Here is a 23,737-nt window from a genome sequence, read left to right as displayed (position 1 = left end):
TTTTGCTACTAGAGGGATGGGCGGAATCGGAGGTGGGAGGGGGGGAGTTAAGGGTGTGGGGGGGGGGAGTTGCTGGTCGCGGTGAGGGGCAGTTACAGCGGCCAGCGGTTGGGTTGGGGGAAGTTACAGCAGCTGTCGGCCGTATCAGGAAAGGAAGGGCACCCGCAAGGGTCAGCCCCCTTCTGTAAATTAAGAAGACAATCCAACAAAGGGACATAGACTGTGTGTGTGGCAAGTGTTGTTGACCTCATCAGTACTCAGAGACTCTGTTTCCTTCTGCTTTCTGCTTATTTTTATATATACATATCTATATATATATATATGTGTGTGGACAACTATATATGTTGGAATGCATTTCAGTGACAACGTCAGATATTGAAATGAATCATTCAATATTTTGTTAGAAAATATTTTTAATGTTTTTTTTAATGTTGCTCTGCTTTATGATGTACACCAAGTAATTAGAAAATATTTTGGCCTTTTTAATTGTAAGGGTTTAATTAGGACTTTTCATTTTTATATATGCTGCATGTTATTTTGTTTAATTAAATTTATGTAGAATCTGGAATGTTTAGACGTATACATGTGCATGGTTATGTATATACATATATATAAAGAAGCTCTTTAGCATACGATTTAAATGCTCAGAACTCAATAATTATTTAAGATATCTATATAATAAAACATAACTGTTTTTGAAAATGTATATATTTCTATGGCTAAGATTAATTTTCTTTCAATCAATGGCTCAGATCAATTTGATTCCCGCCCAATCACCTCCCCTCTCTCTCTCCCTCCGCGGCTCTCTCCCGCCCAGTCACTTCCCATCTGTTTATCTCTTTCTGTCCCACTCTCCCTCTCTCTGTTTCTCCCACCCACCCATCTCCCTCACTCACTGCCTCTCTCTTCCTCCCACCCACCCACAGGCAGCTCTCCATCAGGCAGTGGGCAGCTCTCCATTGCAGCCGACCCGCCTGAATCTCTCCATCACCGCCTCCTCGCTGTCGTGCCGCCTCCAGCTCCATCGCCTCCGAGCGTGTATGTATTTTGTGTGTGTGTGTGCGTATATGTATTTTGTGTGTGGGGCAGAAGTGTGCGTGCGTGTATGTATGTATCTGGCAAGCATATAGCTCCTTGAGCTTTTGGGTTTTTGTTTTTAATGCTTAACAAGGTTTTAGGTTTAGTTGGTTGGAGTTTTCTTTTCTTTGGTTTCAAACCTCTACTTTTGGATCATTTCTGCTATGGGGTTTTTTTAGTGAAGTTGCAACAGTGAATGATACATACACATAGTGAAAAGGAGATGGCCCACAGTGTGTGCGTGTGTACGTATATAGAATATATGTATTGGAAACACTGTGTGTGCATGTGTATGAATATATGTATTTGCAATGAAAATATGATGTGCATGATTCATTCCTTTGCGTATAAGTATTTGCAATGGATATATGAAGTGAACAGTGTGTGTGCATGTGTAGATTTTTTACATTTGGTATTGGAAGCACCAAACAATCTGTTCAAACATTTTCTTAAAAATTTTATTCAATTTCTAACATTTCGTACAATTAAGTTGGATCCAAATATATAATTTTATTTTTTAAAATTTTATGAGACAAAAATGAGCTATAATTTTATTTTTTACTTTTTTCATATGTGTTTATATAAGTCTCACTCTTATAAAATTATGTATTTATACAATATTTTATTTCTTATTTTGTGTTTATATAATTTTATTTTTTATTTTTTTCATGTGTTTATATAGGTTCCACTCTTATAAAATTATGTGTTTATGTAATCTTACAAATACACACAGTGAATGATAATATATTTTATGTATATATTCATTGCAAATAGTGTGTGCACGTGTGTATGTATATAGATTTTTTACATTTTGTGTGTGTGCTGTACATTTTTTACATTTAGTATTGGAAGCATCAAAAAATATAAAAAAAGAAAAAAAATTTATGAGTTGGACCCACTGTTCACAACCTGTTCAAACATTTTCTCAAAAATTTTATTCAATTTCTATCATTTGGTACAATTAACTTGGACCCAAATATATAATTTTATTTTTTAAAATTTTATGGGACGAAAATGAGCTATAATTTTATTTTTTATTTTTTTCATATGTGTTTATATAGGTAAAATTATGTGTTTATACAATTATTATATGTGTAAAAATTTTGCATTTATACAATTTTATTTTTTAATTTTATGTGTTTATATAGGTCCACTCTCAAATTGAAAAATTATAACTTTGTAAGTCTCTCTAGAAAAATTATGCTCTGATTTCTATAAAATTTTGCGTCTATTCTAAACATTAGGTTGGTCATTTATCATTTTGATTTATATTTTTTTTTCGTCTTCTCATCATCTATTCTATCCATGGTTTAATTTTATTATCTGATTTGGTAGCAACTGATTTGTTTTTTAGGTTGAAGTGCAACAGTTATGGACAATATTACTATTTTTGATCAAGTAATTTTTTTTTTATTCATATAAATTTAATGTAAGGCCTATTTTGTTTTTTTTTTTTAAATTCTTATCGTATCTAATTTTTTTCTAATAAAATATTTTTTTCTTTATACTTTATAGGTGGATAGAGACTTACACCGAATCGTAATAGTTAAAGTTTTAACCCACTCTTTTATATTTAATTTGTTTGGAATTGTATAATACAAACTGATATTATTATATTTAAATTTAAATTTATTACAAGTTCTTCACAAATTTCAACATAATACGTATAATTTATTTGTTGTAGACATGTTAGAGGATACTTTATCAAATTTTTGATTGAATATCTACTTTTTGACCTTTTTTATTTCACTAAGGTCACGATATTAAAAATGATCAAACAATTTTCAATTTAATATATATAGGGCGATATCAGTTCATACGTGTTTGAATTCAATACTAAATTCAATGTTCGATTTTATTTAGTTGCACCGTGCCTGAAGGCACGGGTTATTCCTAGTATATATATATAGAACAACAAAGCCTGCTAAGTTCATAACGTACACATATATATCTCTATGGATTGGCAGCTGTGGAGCTGAAGTTGAAGTTGGCACAGTCAGTACTTCTGATCAAAAGTGAAGAGCTGAAACCCAGCCTAGACTTCGCCAGATCAAACTGAAGAAGATTATCCTCCAGCTGATGCGCCCCAATCACAATGGGAGCTCTAGGGTTCAACCCTCCATCCACAATGGCCAAACACATGACTCCAGGCCTCGCCTCCACCATTGAATTTGCACCCAAAACCCTCCAGACAACATCCGGCCTGTGCAACACAAACTCCACGTTGGGAACTCGAGGCCCTGTGCTTGTTCTCGGCAGCTCTGCTGCCTTGTAACACAGCCTGAAAGGTGGCGCCGCAGTCTCCACCGGCCGCACCTGCCAGAGATGGGCGGCGAAGGCCGTGGTGAAGGCTTGGAAGAGTGAGCGCTCCAGGACGGTGAAGGGCGTGGTGGTGCAGAGTTGGACTCTTCCAAGAGATGATGTGTTTTTGTTGAATGGAGAAATGGCCTTTTCGTTTATGGTTATTGCACTGACTGTTATGGAGTACTCTCCTCGTGGGGTGACTGTCAATGGGGTGAATGTAACAAGATCCGAAATTTCAGCACTGTGGTGCTGATGAGATCCAAAGAAAATGGCACCATTGGCAGATGGAGAGGAGGATAAACACATGATGAATTGTTGGGTGAATCCAAAGTGGGAAGCTATTTGGGAGGGTAGAGCAAGCTGGGTGGGCCCAAACCCAGCCACTCCTTGAACCTTTGGAAGCCCTTGAAGCAAGAGTAAAGGAGCACATGCAAACAAGAACTCTGGAACGGCGGCTAAGCGGCCGCCACGTGTTCGTGCTGACGTGGTATTACCAGCCGACTGGATGGAGAGAGCGTCCAGGGCCAGCTCGGCAACGGTGGAGCGGCCGGTGACGGGGTTGGCCGCGAGGACTGCGCAGGTGTTGTTGTTGCAGCCGGGGCGGGGGCGGGCGGCTGCCCTGCAGCGGTGGCAGCGGTGGGACGCGGCGCGGGAGCACACGGTGGAGTGGCAAAAGGGGGCGTCGTAGGTGGAGGAGAGGTACGGCGGCTGGCAGTTGACCCAGAGGAGGTGGCCGTTTAGGTGGAGGAGGAAGGGGAGTGGGGCGGGAGGGGTTCGCTTGTGGATGGTGGCGACGTGAAGCCTGGTTGCTCCGTCCTTGTTGACCGGCAAGACGAGGGCTCGAGGCCGGAAAAAGGAGCTTGACGACGACAAGGAGATGAGAGAAAAGATGGAGAAGAAGAAGAGGAGGAGGAGGTGATGTTGAACGGTAGAAGAAGCCATTAACTATGCTAGCTGATAGCTAGCTAGCTAGCTACTAGAAGGGGAGAAGAAGGATTTGAGATCTTCAATTGCTTTGAGTTTGAGGCATACATACTTATAGAGTACGAGAGGTGATGATCAGAGTCAGTGTTGTGTCTGCATACCCAGTTTAGAAAAGGAAGGGCAGCTTGGAAGGATCCATCATCTGATCGTATAACGGCCGGCCTCATCAGGCCAAGCATGGCCCCAACAATTTTAAAAACTCAATTCCCATATTATTAAAAATAAAAAATTAAAATTATCATCTCTAATTAAAATCAAAATTTTAAGAACGTGAAAAAATTAAATTTATAGACTAAATAAATTAAAATACTATTAATTATCATCATAACCTTTAATTCAAATTAAATTTTGACCTCTTGGACCTTCTATATATGTTATATTGCGTCCACACTGAACATATCACCACTGTATGTGTGTGCGCCCGCTAAAAAAAGGATTGTATACATTTGAGGCACTTGGCATCGAGGACGAGCCTCGCAAGCCACGCAGCCATCCCCCACGGTATCTATGATCCCGGGATGCGGCCCTTAGGCGGTTTCGGAAATGCTATTTGATTTGTTCAAGTCTTTGAATAGTCAGCTTTATTACATTTATTGTACTCTTTAACTGAATAATAATAAAAATAACTCAATTTTATCACTTCTATTTTCTAATTTTTTATAATAATTTAATTATTACTATCGAAATAACATAATTAAATCTTAAAGGGTGACTTACATAAACGGTGTCGGCCGGTGGGTGACGCACACTTCATTACAAGTATGAAGGTCCCACTCTTGGACTAATTTAATCTATACTATTACTATATATAAATATAATACATGAAAAAGATGGGTTATATACAAAATAAAATTATTAAACTGAAAATTTGTATTACTAAATTAGCTAATTAACAACTATTTCTTTCTTCGCTGTAATGAAAATATATAAAAGTAATTATACACACAAAAGTCTAACCTTGGAGCGCAAGATTTATTTATTTGAAAATGAGACGACTTTGACCATTATTCACTGACACCGCTCGTTTGACATTTTAATTCCTTCCCATTTCTTTCTTTCTCTCCCCAGTCTTTTGATCTCTGTGTTTTCCTGTGGATTGCTTTGTTTTTACATCTCCCTCAGTTGCTGGAAGAAACAATTATCAGAAGGGAATAGATGGCTGGTCCACTGTGTTGTTCAAACCCTCCAGCTGTGGAACAGGTTCTGTCCTACAGCTTGGAGGCCTCAGCAGCTATGTTACAGGCTCCCCTGCTGCTTCCAAAACTGGGATTCTTCTCATTTCTGATGTTTTTGGTAGCTATCTTTTGTCTCAGATCTTCTGCTTCCCAAGTCTCTCAAACCATTTTCTTTTTTTTTGTCTTGCTCATTCGAGTTTCTAAATTGGTGTTAATTTGAAATGTTGCTTCTGAATTTGTAGTCCTTTTCTTAAAGACGAAAGCTTAAATGGATAGAATGCAGACCAACTGTTTGATATTAGTCCTTGCAGTTTGCTTATCTTTCAAGTTATTAATGGGGTTCAATTTTATTGCTCGACTGCAGGATATGAAGCGCCAAAGCTGAGGTATGTCACTTTTGGAACTTGTGCAAGACCATGAATGTTTTTTTACATTCTTATATTGATTGTGCTTGAAACATGTGATTATTTCGGTTTCTGCAACTTCTTTGTCTGACCAAAAGATTCTTTGAGCATATTTCTAATCTAAGGAAGCTTGCTGACAAAATTGGGGAAGCTGGCTTCTATGTGGTGGTCCCGGACTTCTTTCATGGAGATCCCTTTTCATATGAGAATGTGGAGAAGCCACTACCAGTCTGGCTGAAGTTTCATGGATGGGTTGGATACTTTTTTTTTTTTTTTACTGTGAAACTTAGATATTTTGTGTCCAATTGTAACAAAATGAACCAACAAAATATAAATCACATATTCTAACATAGCAAGTGAAGGATCTTTCAAGCTTATCACGAAATCTGAAAATGCGAAATATTATATGCTGGCTTGAAACTAATTGCAATACAATCTTGTTCCAATTTAAACTCTGCTGGAATGTTTTCCTGTGTATCTGCAAAATTAGAGAACCTGCATTACTCTTTTGGCCTACTGTTTTGTCACCGCAAGTAAATTAATTGTGCTTTAACGTATATGCATATTAATGCTTTGATTGTTCCTTTTGATCCACGAAGTTGAATGTGTTTCAACCCTTTTACTGTGATGTAAGGACAAAGGATTTGAAGATGCTAAAACTGTAATAGCAGCTTTGAGGAGTCGAGGCATATCCATAATTGGGGCTGCAGGTTTCTGCTGGGGTGGTGATACTGCAACTTCTTCTTCTTTAACTTTTTTTTTTTTCCCTGTGTGTAACTGTTGATTGGTATGATTAATGGTTTTTAATTCATTATAATCATTGGCTTGCTCACAAGTAAACTGGTTTCACCTCCGCTTCTCATAAAATTCCCTAGATTCTGATCTTTCAAAGCCACTTATCAGGGAAGATAGTTGTGCAACTAGCCAAATCAGATTACACTCAAGCTGCAGTTATGTTACATCCTTCATTTGTAAGAGTGGATGAAATGAAAGGTGTATGATCTTATCAGAAGCAATTGCTTTGTATTTTCTCATTCTCTTTGTATCTGAGAAGCTCATAGAAAAGTTTTTCTAATCCTTTGGTAATTGATACCATTTCCATATTGTCTTACAGAGGTCAGGGTTCCTACTGCTATTCTGGGAGCCGAAGATGACAAGTATTGTCCACCAGAACTCTTTAAGCAATTTGAAGAGGTTCTAACCTCCAAATCAGAGGTCATTTTCAACTTTTCTGTTGATTCCATTCCTCAACAACAAAAACCAGCAAAATAGACGATTTAATATAATCTTTGACTCAATTATAGCAGTTAATACAAGATCAACTAATATATGATTAGGAGATGTTTTTAGAGGGTAGTTTGGTCTTGAATTGGTTTGCAGCAGGTGGATAGCTTGGTGAAGATGTTTCCTGGTACTGTACATTGCTGGACAGTGAGATACAGTGATGAAGATGAATGTGCCGTGAGAAGAGCAGAAGAAGCCCATTCAGACATGTTGGCCTGGCTCACCAAACATGTCAAGTAACTTGATAAAACTAAAACAATAAAAGCTCAGTTGACTAGTTTCAGCAATAGCCCACAAGGATATTCATTTTCTCAGTCGTTATAACTTATATGTATAGATAGATCTGGAACTTTGATATTTGAGAGTATAGGGAGGGTTTCCCTGCAACAAAATCTTGATCCAATAGTTAGGTGATGGTGAAGTGCTAATTGAGGAGATGATGTAGTCTATGATTTTTGAAAATACACACTACTTTGATGAGTAATACTTGAAAATGGTAAAAGAGTTCAGTTCCAAGATATTCGTAACATTAATTTCACACAAAAGCATTGAATATCGCTACTCATTGAGAAGTCAAGTCACAAATATAAAGAACAAAAAGACTTAACTAAAATAGTTCATAATTAAATTATGTTTTTTAGGCAAGTTTCGAGCTAAAACTGTAATGTCGTGACTTAAAATTCATAAAATTTTTAAGCTTCAAAAACATGTTGAGCCAAATTGTTCCAATTAACTTATTGTGTATTTTGGTGTTTAACAAAACATAATTTTAGTAAATCTATTTTTATTATTTTTAAATTCCCTAATGAATTTTTGATATATCTTATGGTGGATAACATATTTTAAGTATTATAGTATTTTGTATATCAAAATGAACTAATAAATGCTATTTGTTCTAAGTGGAATATTAACGCACTATAAGGGAACGTATAAGAAAATATTTTTATTTTAGAAAATATCTCTTAGTATTTTGATAGCTAATATTTATTATTGCTAAAATAATTTTTAATGATTTTTTCGAAAAATATAAAGTATTTATTTTAGAAGTGGTAAAATTGCCAAATCTCAAATTTGTTTTAAAACCAAAAATCTACTTTTTTATTGTTATAGATTTTGATTTTTTAGATATTTTTATTGAATTCAAATGGAGGATACTTTTTTATTTATATTTATGTATTAAAGTAAATGAAAGGTAAAATATAAATTAAGAAAAATATAAATATTTATTTAAACTAAAGAAATATAAATACGTTGTAATATACATATGTTATGAATTGTATCATCAAAGTAAATTTTTTTTTTCTAAAAATCTGGACTGAGAGTCGATTGTAAGTCAAATGACAGTCGACTGTGGATATGCATCAATCGACATAGCCGAACATTGTTTATGTAAAGTCGAGATAGCCGAGAGTGAGTTTTGACCAATCGACTATCAAATCGATTGTAGGCCAATGAGAGTCAACTGTTTGTGAAAAATCAATTGTGGGTTGAGCGAGAGTCGATTGTCGGGTGTCGAGGAGTCGACTGTCAGTTAGAACAGTCGACTACCAGACTCCAACAGTCGAATTTTTCAACAGTTTAAAGATCTGTTGAAATCTTCATTATAAATATCAAGATAAGAAATCTGGAGAATGCTAATACTTTATCATTTTTTATCTTCCTAAAGCACACCCAAGCTCCAAGCAAGTCAAGTAAAGTAATTCAAGGTTCAACCTTAAAATTTAATCCATTTAGAGCTCAAGGCAAAAGAGAAGATATTCTCTCCATTTGTGGTCATTTGTATTATTTCTATTTTGCCTTGTACATCATTGTGTTTAATTCCACATTAGTCCAAAGTTGTTTGGACATAAAATTTATTTGTATTAATTTGTGGATTGTGAGTGATATCTTAGAGCCCAAGTAATCTAGATATATTATTGTATTGTATTAGTTTTCGGGGTGAGCTAAGGAAAAAATTTTGGGGTGTATAGGTTTGTTATGTGATCTTGTGTGTAAATCTAGTATTGTGATTTTAGTGGAATCTCAAGTGTCGGGTTGATCTTGAGAGAGTGGAGTAGGTGTTGGGGACACCGAACCACTATATATTCTTGTGTGTTGATTATTGTGGTTATTTGAGTATTTATATTATTATCACTCTTAAATAATATATATATATAATAAATGTATTTTGTGTATAAAAAAAAATAAAATTTTAAAATAAAAGAATCAATATATTAAATTTTTAATACTCAATTTAACCTTGTTGGGTGGCCATTGTATTGCGTCAAGACCAACAAAACAATCTGTTTTCAATAAAAAGTAAGGAGCATACAATTGCAACCTGCTTCTTTGACTTTAGGGGAAAAGCCTGAGGCATTCATCACTCAAATGTGATCATTCCATTCATGCCATTATTCTTTTGTCCCATAATGGACCAATTTCTTATTACAACCAAAACATCCAATTGACATCATCAACTACGTCTCTAGTTCAATACATAAATCAATATATTAAAAATTAATTTAAGAATAAATTAATTAAGAAATTTACAGTCCATTGACATTGAGTTGGTCTGCTGGTTTTGTATTTTTCCCAGCAGCCAGCAATTGTCCAGTGGTCTCACGCCTTTGTCAGGCTTCCAAGTTTCAATAAACAAAAGCCATCTTCATGGCACCCAAAATTGACCCTTAAACCGGGCTCGACCCAGGTTCATCCCCATTCTTCTCTAAACGCTTGAACGACGGCAACTTCGCCGCTGTGCTGGTCCCTCTGGGCGTCGCCGCCATCGTCGAGCCCTCGCCCTCGGCCGCAGTCATCTTCATCGACGGCCACCTTGAAAAGAACGGCGGCGTTATCGAGAAAACCCACCGCTCCGACTTGACCGTCCGGTCCAACGAATCAAACCGCTTGAAGGACCACCCGCCTCTACTGCTACCCTCTCCAGACCCGGTTCGGTAGGCCATGGACTGGCTCGCCCGGTTCACCGCTCGGATTATCGCTTGCTTCCTCACATCCGCCGGCAACCGAAGCGTGAACCGCTCCGTGTTCTCCCCCGGCTGGACCACTGAGTGGCCGGTCGAATACGATCTCGAAAACTGTCTCGGCCGCATGGACCGCGACCGCAGCTGCCGGTTCCAATTCAAGCTTTGGTCCCGGTTCACCACAGCCGGAGAAGCGAAGCTCTCTTCTGGGTCTTCCCCGACCAGGATCGAAGTGTCGCAGTCATGGAGGCTTTCGGCGCCGGCTTCCTCGGCGAATTTTGGCGTCTCGCCGGGCTGAGGAACGAGATCGGCGCGGCAAACCGGGCAAGTGACGTGGGCGTCGAGCCAGGCGTCGATGCAATCCGGGTGGAAGACGTGGTCGCATTTGGGGATGAGCCTAAGGGTTTCTTCTTCTTCGAATTCGTTCAGGCAGACGGCGCATTCCAGTGCGCCTTTTCCGATCTTGAGCCCCTTGACCGCGGAGTACACGAACGTCGGGAACGTCTCGATCACCGCCGGGTCGAGCCCCCGCCGCCGCCGCGGCGCCGATCCCAGGACCCGGACGCTGACGGCCGTCTCCTCTCTGGATCGCTGGAGAAGGCAGACCGCGATGACACCCATGAGGAAGAGCGCGAAAATAATGATCACGACGACGATCACCGCCGGCGGGCTCAGCTTCTCATACGGGTAGTGATCCTGCGGGGTTGAATTCGACCCGGACTGCGCCCCGGCCGGCGATTGTAGCAGAAGCAATACAGAGACGAAGAGGACGATGGCATGGTTGGTTGATGATAGGCCGGCGAGGTAACGGGGCGTGGTAGTCATGCTAGAGAGAGTCAAGAAGATGAAGTGGGAAGCGTTGATTGGCCTGTAAAGTGATGAAGAAGAACAGAGTGGAGAAGAAGGAGCGTGAGCTGTAGCTTAAAAAGCACGCGGAGAGAAAGGGCAGCCACTACCAGTGGGAGGAAGCTTCTCTGTGATATTTATTTCTCATAATCTTTTCTTGTTTCGAGGATCGGTGTTTCAACGATAAGGCATCTATTCTGGTCGTCAATGGTGGCTGCCACGTGTATTTATAATAATAATAATTAGTATCAACAGTGGATTTGATGAAAGGTAGGCCCGGCCCAAATATACTCCGGTTCCCAATTTATTATTGGGTTTAGTTTTGGGCTCAACCCAGACTATATGATTCAATTTGGGCTTGCAAGAAGGCAGCAGAAAGGGAAATGAATTGGGCTGGTATTAGGGTCCAATCTGACAAAATGTTTTCCCGTTACCTGTGGGCCATATCAGGCAATCACAAGGCTTGGCTTAAGAGTGTGCGTGTGTGTGTATGTGTTTTTTTTTTTTTTAATCTAAATGCAAAGTTTTGCCCAAAGAACATGGGCCTTGTCAAAACCCCCAACCTCAATCCCCCTTTTAACAATACCTTTCACATAATAAGCTTAGCATTTGTTTGGTAGTGCACATCCAAATAATAGCAAATTTTCAATAATTTTACACAATATACATTCAAATAATTAAGTTAAGATTCAATAAAGTCATGTTCGTGATAATTTTTTTTTGTTGTCGTCTATTAAACCAATAATATCACATGATAAGTTTCAAAGACGACATTATAAGTTTATTTACAGAAAAAACTTTAATATAATTTTTTTTTTATGAATATTTGAACAATGTAATATAAATAAAGTTGTATATCCATCACCCCAGTATAGTTTTATAGCTAGAAAGAATTTATTTGACCTCATAAAGGTTTGTGATTGTATGATGGGTGTCAGAGCTGCCTAGGTCCATAAGAGCCAAGAAAGCTATCCTCTATATTAGATTTTGCCTCCCACTTTATGAATTTATAGCTAAAAAGAGAAAAATGAAAAAGCATGGATTTTGCAATGTCAACTTCAAACCCAAAATGAATGGGCCCCAAATGAACATGATGAATCAGAAATGGACATGAGTTGCTATATCTAGGCCCCTATCACTACAGCCCTATGATTGCTTGGAGTTTTCTTTGGATACAAAAGCAACCCATAATTACAATCATAATCATGATATCAACAATATGGGTAATTAGTGAACCTTTCTTGAACCCTGCCTTTTCACTTTTAACCTTTAAAGGCTCATCACTAAGCTTAATTAATTCACTTTTTATTATTAGCACTTGATTGGCCATATATATATATATGAATTAAAAATTTTAAAATATATATAAAAAAAACGATATATATGGTTCACTCACTGAACTCTAGCTAAATGGGTAAGTATATATCAAATCATTTTGACGACATTTCTTCTATAAAAAAATATCTCTGAGAAAGGTGACAGAAAAGGATTTGTATGCTTCAACCAAAAGGGCCCCAAAGGGGTCATATATGTAGTCTTCATGTGCTTAGCTAGATGCTCAAATTTGAGTTGGCTTAGGCAGATGTGATTGTGAAGACACACAGACAGTTCCTTTAATGGTTTCTAGTGCTTCATAATTTGTGGAAGCTCTGATCAAACCCATGGAAAAAGCTAAGGGAATGGGTGGCTCTTTGATGCCCACTTTATATCACATGCATGGTACAATGGTTGGACGGCCAACTTCAATGGTGAAAAATAGGGTTCCCTTTCACCTTCCCATCTTCCCTAATGGGACAAATTTGGAGACAATGGCCTGGAACTAGCAAAATTGTAGCTATACATATATGTTATGCCATTTTGATACAATTCCCAAAGGGAATTGCATACTCATCCTTAATTCTCTGCTGGGGTTGTGTATAGCTTTGTGTATGTGAAAAGCAAACTGAAAAGAGATTAATTAATTAAATTTGTTCCTTAATCAACTGTCAGCTAAAAATAGAAGATGCATTTTATTTCGGTACTTCTCGAAAGGGCAATGAGAGGGTATAATGTAATGCAAGATGTGATCTAATTAATTAATTAGTAATTTTATAATACTCCTCGCATTAGCATTAGCATTAGCATCATCATCATCGTCGTCGTGATTATTATTATTATTATTATTTGCTGATCCCAAAATTAATTATAAAGTGATGCTTAACAAAATATATACAGTTTTTACGGGTGGTTTTTTTTCCTTCTTTTAATCGAGTGGCTTTGTTCCAAGCCATTATAGCAATAATTTGATTTGAAATGGAACACCCTAATTGATTTATGTCGGTAGAAAGAACTAATAGAACAAAACCCTGATCGTTTTACTGGAATCACCCTAGTACGTACAATCAATATATATCCAAGATAGCTCTGGGGGAGGGGGGCGGGGTGTGACTTCAATCAATGTATATTTTATTTATTTGTGACTTGTGGATATCTTTGCATTTGTTTTATTAGAATAAGGTTCTGGCCTTTCATATCGTACTTGAGATACCAACAATTATTTGTTAATTTACATGAGTTTTATGGTACCTTAAAAGAGTTGATGTAGGTAACGCACCTGGGCATGCATAGGGGGGAATTCAAATCATTTGTCCATTCGATATGACTGAGATGAAGATTAATTTTTGTTCTAATTTTATGTCCAATTAAGAATATATGTATATAAATATATAGACACACACACACACACACACGTTACATATTCAAAGAATATTTCTTCTTCTTCTTCTTCTTCTTCTTCTTCTTCTTCTTCTTCTCTCTCTCTCTCTCTCTCTCTCTTTAATATTTGATTTGATACTGTAATATTGTGGAAACTGCTCTGTTGGAAAGCGGTTTCATCGTGGTCGATTCTTGGCGCCGTTGTTTCCAAAAAGCTACGTTAGGCTTTCGTGCAGTGGCTGGCATTAGGACAAGAATTGTCACGTCTAATGCTCTCTCAATCACCAAAACAATTAATTAAATTAAAAGCAAAAACATTAATATCACAATCATCATAAATCATCCCCCCCACCATCTCTAAATTTCCTGCAACCAAATCCTCAAATTAATGAATTAATCATACAATTTATAATTATCACTTATTAATAATTATAAGAACTCGTTAAACTCTCAATTGCGGATATATCCAGATTAACGTCCGTACACTCTGACGATTCGTATTGTCAGTGTTGGTGTTGGTGTTAGAGTTAAAAATTGAATAAAGATAACATTTTTCATTTGACAGAAGGATTCCCCATTTTTCCGGGGAGAAAATAGTTAAGGGTTCAAACACTTTTGAAAGACCAAAGGGAAAGGGTTGAGAAGAATCTGGCTGAAAGAGGGTGGGGTGGGGGAGGGGAGTGGGGGAGTGCTGCACTTTATGCTGTTTGATTTACATCAGATCATAACAAAAAGTAAAAAATAAAAAATAAAAATCAAGAAAAGTAGGTGAGTAATAAAAGCCTGTGGGCGGCCAGATTAGATGTGAAATTAGCTTTTCATTGTTATTCATACATGCATTTGGGATTAGGGATTTTGATGGGATCTCCAAAAAGCTTTTTGCAAATCCTGCCTTTTCCTTTCTTCCTATGGTAGTAGACTGAAAAGGCCCCAATTCAATGGAACCACCCTTCATTTTTCCCTTTCTTTCCTTTTACTTTACACATCTCCCTCAAATTAACTTAATACTTTCTGCTTATACGTGACGCAGTGAGTACATTTATAGATTAATTAGGATTAATAAAAGCAAAAGCTGGAGCCTCCATCTCTTTCACTAATTAGAAGCCACCCTCTTCTGCGGGTATAGTCAGTCAGTCAGTCAGCCTGCCAGCCAGTCAAGCGGAGGCCTAAAAGCAATGGATGAGCTGGTCTTTCATGCATGATCTCTCTTTCATTCCAAGATCTTTTTTATTCTTTCACATAAAGCTCAAAAGGAATCTCTCCCCAAAGGAATTTCCACAACAACGTAATAATAACATAAACAAATAGCTCTCTCTATGCATTGAACCACGTTCTCATTCTATCACGCACACATGTAATCAAAGAAAGATACATTAATTAATTAGCTAGTTACCCTTTAACAACATTTCCTCACAATTATATAAATCCCATGATCAGAAGATTAGCCCTTTTTCTTTCCCAATCTCTCTCTCTCTCTCTCTCTACACACACACACACACACACACACACTGACTTTGTTCATCGATCGCTCTGTCTGCCATTTCAGCGTTTCGATCCCTAGCTACTTCATATTGCGCCATTGAAATATATATTAATTAATTAATAGCATTAGTTGAGTTTACTGTTTTTAATTTTGTCATTTCATTTAATCCCATAATTAAAGTTAATTAAACTTAGAAGGGTTATAGCCACAAGTTCTTGGGCGTTGACATTGAACACAGGTTTACTCATTAAAAGCTTGAATCTGTCGCTGCATTAAAATTAGTGGCCCATGCATGTTAGCTAGGGTTAAGCCGTGAGCTGTAATTCACCAGCAGTACTGCTGGTTCATCGACTTGATATATATATATATATGTATAGCTAGATAGATGGATCCTTGAAAATGGTTTGTTTTTATCTAGCTAGCTAGGGATCTTAGCTTGAAAACTGACAAAATTTCCGGTATCGATTCGGAGAATATTGCAATGCATTTAACCATTCCCTCCCTAGCTAATAATCAAATTAATTAATTCAAACCAAACTCCATTAAAATTGGCCTAGCTATACCTCCTTAATTAGTGTTTCAACCACTCCCCAAAAAGAGTTCACCGCCCATTTGACCCACCCTTCTGCTATATATATATATATATATATCTGCATTGCTAACGGAAACCCAACCGAGTTTACGACATAATATTATCCCATTAAAGACGAGAAGGGTTACATCTTAATTATATATATTCACAGTTTTTGTCATTCATTGTACATGCATATAATGTGTTATTTTGTTTTGGCACGAAAGAAGTTGATCATACAGCTGGTTAATTAATATATAAATTATAAACCCTAGCTAGCTAGCGAGCTAGTTTGTTTCGTCTCTTATATATATATGTGTGTGTGTATGCGTGCGTGCGTGTACACATTATGCATGGTAGCTAGGGTTGTAATTTGTGGGTAGGCCATCTAGCTCATATGTGGTTACTGGCTAATGCAAAGTTAAAAGAGGCAGCTAGCCCTAACTACTACAATTAACCATGTTGGGATTACCACCAACCGTAACCTAATAATATTGATAGCTTTCAAACTTCGAATCTTTTGCAGAAGGACCAAATTAAATGAGCCGGTTGCCACTGTACGTACGTATTTCCCGATTAATTAATGTCATTTTTTTTGTTTTTTTTTTTGGTTTTGTAAAAAAAAATATTTTTCTTTGATGAAGGAATATGCCACGTGGAATTTAGTTGTTGGAACACGTACGTTATATAAAGATTAATTAATCCAAGTCAATTAATTAAAAGGAAGACATAAAAGTCAACAATATCTAATTAAATAGCTGCTAGCTTGCCTCATCCACGTTATATATATTTTCGGGTCTAATTAATTTAGGAGTAGAGGGAGGGAGGGAGGGAGGGAGCTTCTATCTAATTAAAAAATAGATATATGATCGAAGATGATTATATCGATCGTTTTCAAAAATAGATTGAAAACTGGATTGGTTGGTCGGTGCCGCGATTTGTTTAACTACGCACAAAGACAAAGCCCACAGCCAGCCGAATTAAACAGATATGTAGTAGTAATCACTTTCACTCACTAACAACCCTCCCTTCCTCCCTTTTCGTACGTCTTCGCCTCCCATTTGCAACTCCAATTACCCTCCTTTTTTTTTTTTTTTGTTTTCTCTGATCATTACGTACGTACGTTAATAATGGGCTGGGGGGAGGCTAATAAAATTATTTGAATGAACTTATAATAAAAATACATACTATATACAACTCACTTTAAAGAACTTGAATCGATTGTACGTGCATGCTCCCCTTAATTATAACTAACCAATATTAATTATCAATCCAACCCAATTAATTAAAAAGAATATTATATATATGAGGAGAGATGTTTATTATTATTTTTAAAAAGAAAAAAAGAAAAGTCATAGCCCCTAGCTATATTTAAGACAAACAAATTTAAGAAAAGGTAATTTGTGGGGGCTTTGACAAATGACTTGATGTGGTTGATAATGGTCGTCGCATATGGTGAGTGGATAGAGTGATCACACCTAGCACCCTGAGGAAAGGTGCACATCTTCCGTCTTCGCCTTTTCCTTCAAGCAATGGCTTTTCGTTATTCTAATTCAACAAGCTAGCTAGCTAATCCATCTCTCTCTCTCTCTCTCTCTCTCTCTCTCTCTCTCTCTATCTATCTATATATATGTCTGTATTTCTGCATTAATTATCAGTCCATCCCTTCCATAGATTTTTCTTTTCTTCTCCTTAATTAATGTATGGATAATATTAATGGGTATCTTAAGTCTTAAAGGACACGGATCAACGGGCACAGTTCCTAATGCTCTTATTTGTTAATAATAAATATATTATATTTTAAATTATTTTATTAATTAATACAATCATTATTAAATTTAAAAAATAAAATAAATATATCTATCTAAAATTAAGACACATTTGTTATACTTTAACAATTATCCTATAACACTAGGATATATATATAATCCGTTCTGTGCTATGATTTCAAATTAAAAAACATTTAATGTACTTATTTTCAGCATTTAAATATTTTTATTAGTTAGTGATAAATGTATTGTATTTTAAAATATTTTATCAATCAATAAAAATATTGAGATGGTAAAAATCAAGCGTATTAAATGCATCAAAGTATATTAAATGTATTTTAACGAGTGCAATTTAATTAATATACAAAATTAAAGGCCTTGGCGAAGTGATAAAGTAGTGCTTTTAAATTTATTTTAATTGTGAAAATCATGAGTTTAAATTATATATTATTCGGTATAATGAATTAGTTTTAATTTTTAAAAACAAAATAGATAACTAATATTTTTAAAATTTAACATAGAGATATATAACACTACCAAATAATTAAATGGTTAGCTTATAATTAATTAGTAGAATAATAGGTTAATTAAAGAATGTGTGATGTTCATATAGCGTCACTTTCTCAAGAATCCCACGTACGTTGCCTATGGATCCTTGGCTAATTATAGGTAGGGATGGAAATGGGTATTTTATTTATTAAGTATTCGTTAAAATTTTATATCAATGGGAAGAGTTGAAAAGGATATGAGTGAAACCACCTTTCAAATATCAATCGAATACAAATAGAGTGGCAGAGATAGAAGAGTCCTTTACCCATTCTCATACTCTATCCTAATATTATATATTATAGATATATATATACATATATTATTCTATTTAATTATATATTACAATTTATATATATATATTAAAAAAAATCTAATCAAACATATATATTCTTATAAACATGAAACTTAACCTAGCTAGATTAAGTTATAATCTCTCTTACCATCGCCTTATATAAATCAGAAGTGGTATTTTTTTATTATTTAATATATTAAAATAATTTAAAGTATTGCACACTTATCTTTACACATTAAATATGATATATCAATTGGTTACTCATAAATTATAAACTAAAAATATAAATTTATTAAAATGATATATATCGAGCATATAGATAGATAGATGTCTATTGAATACCAATTACCTTATACATGGATATAGAGATAAAATTTAAATAGAATATCTTATCTTAAAGACACGAATTTGGGTACAAAATAAAAATAAAGACACAAATATATGATTGGAAGAAAAAAGGAAATTCCTTAGCCGTACCCTCTCCTTTCCCATCCCCTAATTAATTCTAGCTTGATTTGAGATTAGGCAGTCTAATTCAAAGAACCCATGCATATGCATATATATATATATATATATATGAATATTGAAGAAGGATATATTAGAGCTAGAAACAACATATGTGATAAAATATATATATATATAAAGAAACTTCCAGGCCAACTTAATTAATTATCTAAAGAATTAGAAGCTAATCGATGGATCTAACCCAATATTACGCGTCTTCATTCAAGACTTTTAATCCGTCACCGAATCTGTAAAACAATTGTATTTTAGATGCATTTACTGGGAGATGCCAGTTAGGTCTAAGACGTTTGCTAATGTCTATAGCTTAAATATTAGATAATATATAGAGCTAGGTTGAAAACCCTAATTAAACTATATATTATTTTAATAAGAAATTAAGGAGTAGACTTTATTTTTATTTAGTATAATGACAAGGAATGAATATTTGTTTATTACGCTACCTAGGCTTAATTTGCCATGTTAGGGAATTTTATATATATATATATATATATTCAGACAGCATGCATTATATATCAAGCTAAAAGTTAGCTAGGGTTTTAGAATTATATTTATATATATATTCCATTCCAATAATATAATGCTCATTGATTAGTTAGCATACGAGTTTACTTTAATCATAACACAAGTAAACATCATTATTAGCATTGAGAAGAAGTTATATTATTCAATAAACAAAGGCTAATTATATATGGGCGATGATTAAAAAGTTAATTATATTAAATCGTGAAAATTCTATATTCTAATTAAGAGCAATATATATGTATGTATATAGATCATCATCATCAAATTAAACAATGGGATACAGATATACAGATATGGTGCAGAAGAGAAGAGCGAGGCCTATATATATATATCCAAATCAAGCACCCATCATTAACGTACGTACGTAGTGGCATTGATTAATTGGATGTGGTTAAATTAAGACAAGCATGAACAATAGCTTTCGACGAGTTCATACAAAAATGACATATTTACGGCAGGCAATTGATTATATATATATGACATGTAAAACCGTCTCCATCATTCATATATATATATATATAATCCTCCCCAAATTTTTGCATTATGTAGTATTATTATTATTGTACCAACGTTGAAAGGGAGTTGAGTGTTCACACAGTAGAGTTGAGAGGAGTAGCCTGACTGACTGCCTGAGGGAGGAGGGAACATATATATATATATATATAGACGGTGCAAAATATATATATAATTGAAAGAGTATAGCGGCTAGCTATCTGCTTGCTGTAGTGTTTGCCTTCTCACATGGAGCCCTAACCCATTCATATATATATATATAACACAGCTTCTGTCTCTTCTTAATTATCTCTATATATACCGATGTAATGTACATGCACCTTTTTACCATTGCAGTTACAGCCCAGTGTAACCGTGACAGTGGTGAGTAATATAATTTTAATTAATTACCCAGAAAAATGAGCACTTCTTCTTTGTTGCTAGTGGTTTCTATAATTCCCAAAATGTGCGTCTCTGGGCATATATATTTATATATTTTTTGTTATATATATTTGGATGTATGTATTATGTATATATGTGTATCACTGGTTGGTTTCAGCTTTTTGTTGACGTCTTTGGAGTTGGAAGAAGATTAACTGAAAAGCTTTTTCTCTTTCCGCCTACTGTTGACAGCCATTTCATGGCTCATCACATTACGTTGACCACTCTCCACACCACACCACAGCAATCTAGCTATGAGTGAGACCTTTTCAGGGCTTCATTTATATATACAATTTTTGGTGAAGTTTTATACATTAATTAACATAATTAAAAAGCCCTCATCAAGAATGCTCATGCATGCATAGTATCAATTTTTATTTTTTTATTTTTTTTGGCAGTAATATTAATTAAGGTAAACAGATCCTTAATTGGTCACTAAAAAATATAAATATAAGAACCTCCTGTTTTTTTGGTTAACAAATATATATGCAAAACATCAATCAGTGTTAAATAAATTGGTTCTTATGGCCGTTCACTAAAATAAACATGATGAACTCATGATCTCATGCAACTTAATTAGTAATCAGAAAGAAATGGATTTCCCCCTTCCACTTGGTCAGACAAAATAGCAATATATATATATTGTAAAAGAAGTTTTGGCAATTTATTAATCACCACACAAATTAAGGGGCGGAACTGTATACAATATTGAGGGTGTGCAATTGGTCCTGATCCGACGTCCCCTCCCCTCAACTTTTAAAATTATTCTTTTAACTGTTTGATGTTATGCATATAAATAACAAAAATTAAAAAAACAATTAAGTAATACCTCTCTGACCTAAAGTTTTGATTCTGACCACACTTCATACCTTGACCCATATATAATTGCTTGCAATATGTGTATACTACACCATCGATCCTTGCTACTGCTGCACTTCATTTTACTCAGTTTTTGTGTTAAAAGAGTACTTCTACTTTTATATGTGTACTCTCAATATATCTCTAGCAACAACCATTGTTTAATTAATATACTTAAAAAGTAGTTTAACTGATATTTTATATATTTATATTAATATGACACAAAATATAAGATGTTAATTTAAAATACTTAGAAAAAAAAAAAACATTTTATAGGTGGTTTAATTTTACCAGGGTGTTTCAAAAATCAAGTTTCTCTTTTAATAATAAAATGAATAAAATTTCACGTGCAGTGTACTGTAGATTCTGTGGATGCCTTTAAAAGCCCAAACGCTTTTCGCAGAGGACCCAATCGAGACTGTAAGATGGTCACTTAGAGAGGGAGCTTGCTTTCTCTCTCCCACTCTTCTTCTTCTTCTTCATCATCTTCTTCTTCTTCTTCTTCTTCTTCTTCTTCTTCTTCTTCATCATCATCATCATCTTCTTCTTCATATTGCCTAGAGAGAGAAAGAGATAGAGATGGCCTTAGAAGCAGTTGCAGTGCAGCAAGACTTGTTCGGTTACAGCAACAAAGATCTCTACAGCCTGTTGGGAGGGAATTGGAGCTGCAATGAGTTTGGTTTAGCAGACAATAACACTAAGGAAGACGAATACTACTCCTTCTGCAATCCTGACGACAACCAAACGGAATATCTTCACCATTCCAGCTCCACCTGGAGTTACCCACCTCCTAATTCCCCGTTAATGGCGGAGCAATTGGTGCCCAACTCGGAGCCCGACGCCGACGCCGACGCCGCCGCCACCATGGCTGCTTCCCGGCCTAAACGCCGCCGCCCCAAGAGCCGAAAGAACAAGGAACAGATCGAGAACCAGAGAATGACCCACATTGCCGTCGAGCGCAACCGCCGGAAACAAATGAACGAGTACCTCTCCGTTCTCAGATCACTCATGCCCGACTCTTATGTTCAAAGGGTTCTCTCTCTCTCTCTCTCTCCCCCCCTACACATGTGAATATATTACCCACCACAATGTTTACGTCTAAAATTCTACAACAATAGAATAATCTAGTCACTGTAGATATTGGGGCAAATAATGCTAATTTTGGATTCTGACAAATGATATCAAAGCGATACTTGATTGTGGGTATTTGCGATAATGATCAGGGTGATCAAGCGTCGATCATCGGCGGAGCAATCAACTACGTGAAGGAGCTGGAGCAGCGGCTGCAGTTGCTGGGCGGAGAGAAGCACGTGAACCAGCACAAGTTTGAGGCGATTGGTTCTTCCTCTTCTTCTTCGTTTTCCTCTTGGCCTTTCGCTGAATTCTTCTCCTTTCCACAGTACTCGATAAGCTCAGGTGGCTGTGACAATTCGATGATGGAGATTGACCCGGTTGCCGGAGCTGAAACTGGGCCGCCGCCGGCCATGGCCGACATCGAGGTCTCAATGGTGGAGAGCCACGCGAACCTCAAAATCCGGTCGAAACGGCGGCCGAAACAGCTCCTGAAGATGGTCTCCGGCCTGCAATGCCTCCGGCTCACCATCCTCCATCTTAATGTCTCAACAGCCGATCAAGTTGTCCTCTACTCTCTGAGTGTCAAGGTACACACACACACACACACACACATATATTTATCATTATCGATGAAAATTATAAGTAACCATAATAATTAGCTTCACACGGGATAAACACAGAGTTGCAGACACTAATCTTTAGGAATATTATAGAGAAAACTCAAGGATACCCACAATATTCCATAAATTACGTACACCAGTGTGCATATATATATATATATATATATAGCTAGATACATAATTAAGTATTTGTGGTTCATTAATTTACTGGGTTCTGATGGAAGGGGGGCTGTGTTGTTTGAAGGTAGAAGATGACTGCAAGCTTACCTCAGTGGAGGAAATAGCCACAGCTGTGAACCAGATGCTAGCTAGGATTCAACAAGAGGCTGCCATGCTTAATTGAAAGGAAATGGTTAATTTTTAGTACTTCTCCAGTACTGTAACCGGTTTTTTTTGTTTCTTAATTGTTGCTAATTTTTCTCAACTTTTTTCACTTCCATTTACAAGATGTAATATTATGCTGCCTTCTCTACTTTCCACTTTCTAGCAGCCCTTTCGGTCTTGATTTTGGTCTTTAGTTGGTTTTTATCAGAGTTAATTAATTTTAATCTGTCCCCATATATACAGACTGCCTTCCTGTAATGGGCATGAACATGCTTGATTTGAGCCTATTTTTTTGATGGTCGTGATGATGAGCCATCCGTGGCTGATAATAATAGTCATTCCCCAAAAGAAGAAAGGTAGGTTTACAGTATCAGCAACAACTGTGGCATGGTTGAACAATAACTGGCTGGAGGCTAGCTTTTGTCATTCATTGTCACTATATGTATCTTCACTATAGATTCTGTGGGTGTGCGCGCGCGTCATATTATT

General features: G+C 36.2%; 3 protein-coding genes and 1 pseudogene across 3 annotated transcripts; 2 read left to right on the top strand and 2 right to left on the bottom strand.

Moving 5' to 3' along the window:
- Nucleotides 1-3,030: 3,030 nt before the first annotated feature.
- Nucleotides 3,031-4,323, bottom strand: LOC127793819 (gamma conglutin 1-like). Its single transcript, XM_052324560.1, has one exon. It carries the CDS (start codon nt 4,321-4,323, stop codon nt 3,031-3,033), a length of 1,293 nt encoding a protein of 430 aa, XP_052180520.1.
- Nucleotides 4,324-5,368: 1,045 nt separating this feature from the next.
- LOC127807868 (endo-1,3;1,4-beta-D-glucanase-like) lies at nt 5,369-7,765 on the top strand (annotated as a pseudogene).
- A 1,928-nt stretch (nt 7,766-9,693) lies between these two features.
- Nucleotides 9,694-11,186, bottom strand: LOC127807861 (E3 ubiquitin-protein ligase ATL6-like). The gene has a single exon (XM_052346030.1). The coding sequence runs from the start codon at nt 11,011-11,013 to the stop codon at nt 9,895-9,897; it is 1,119 nt and encodes a 372-aa protein (XP_052201990.1). The 5' UTR covers nt 11,014-11,186; the 3' UTR covers nt 9,694-9,894.
- Nucleotides 11,187-21,653: 10,467 nt separating this feature from the next.
- Nucleotides 21,654-23,403, top strand: LOC127804224 (transcription factor bHLH94-like). The gene is made up of 3 exons (XM_052341039.1): nt 21,654-22,262; nt 22,454-22,891; nt 23,169-23,403. The coding sequence occupies exons 1-3, from the start codon at nt 21,810-21,812 to the stop codon at nt 23,265-23,267; spliced, it is 990 nt and encodes a 329-aa protein (XP_052196999.1). The 5' UTR covers nt 21,654-21,809; the 3' UTR covers nt 23,268-23,403.
- Nucleotides 23,404-23,737: the final 334 nt, after the last annotated feature.

Source organism: Diospyros lotus, chromosome 1 (assembly GCF_014633365.1).
Source record: "Diospyros lotus cultivar Yz01 chromosome 1, ASM1463336v1, whole genome shotgun sequence".
Taxonomy (NCBI): Eukaryota; Viridiplantae; Streptophyta; class Magnoliopsida; order Ericales; family Ebenaceae; genus Diospyros; species Diospyros lotus.
This window is presented reverse-complemented; position numbering and strand designations above follow the sequence as displayed.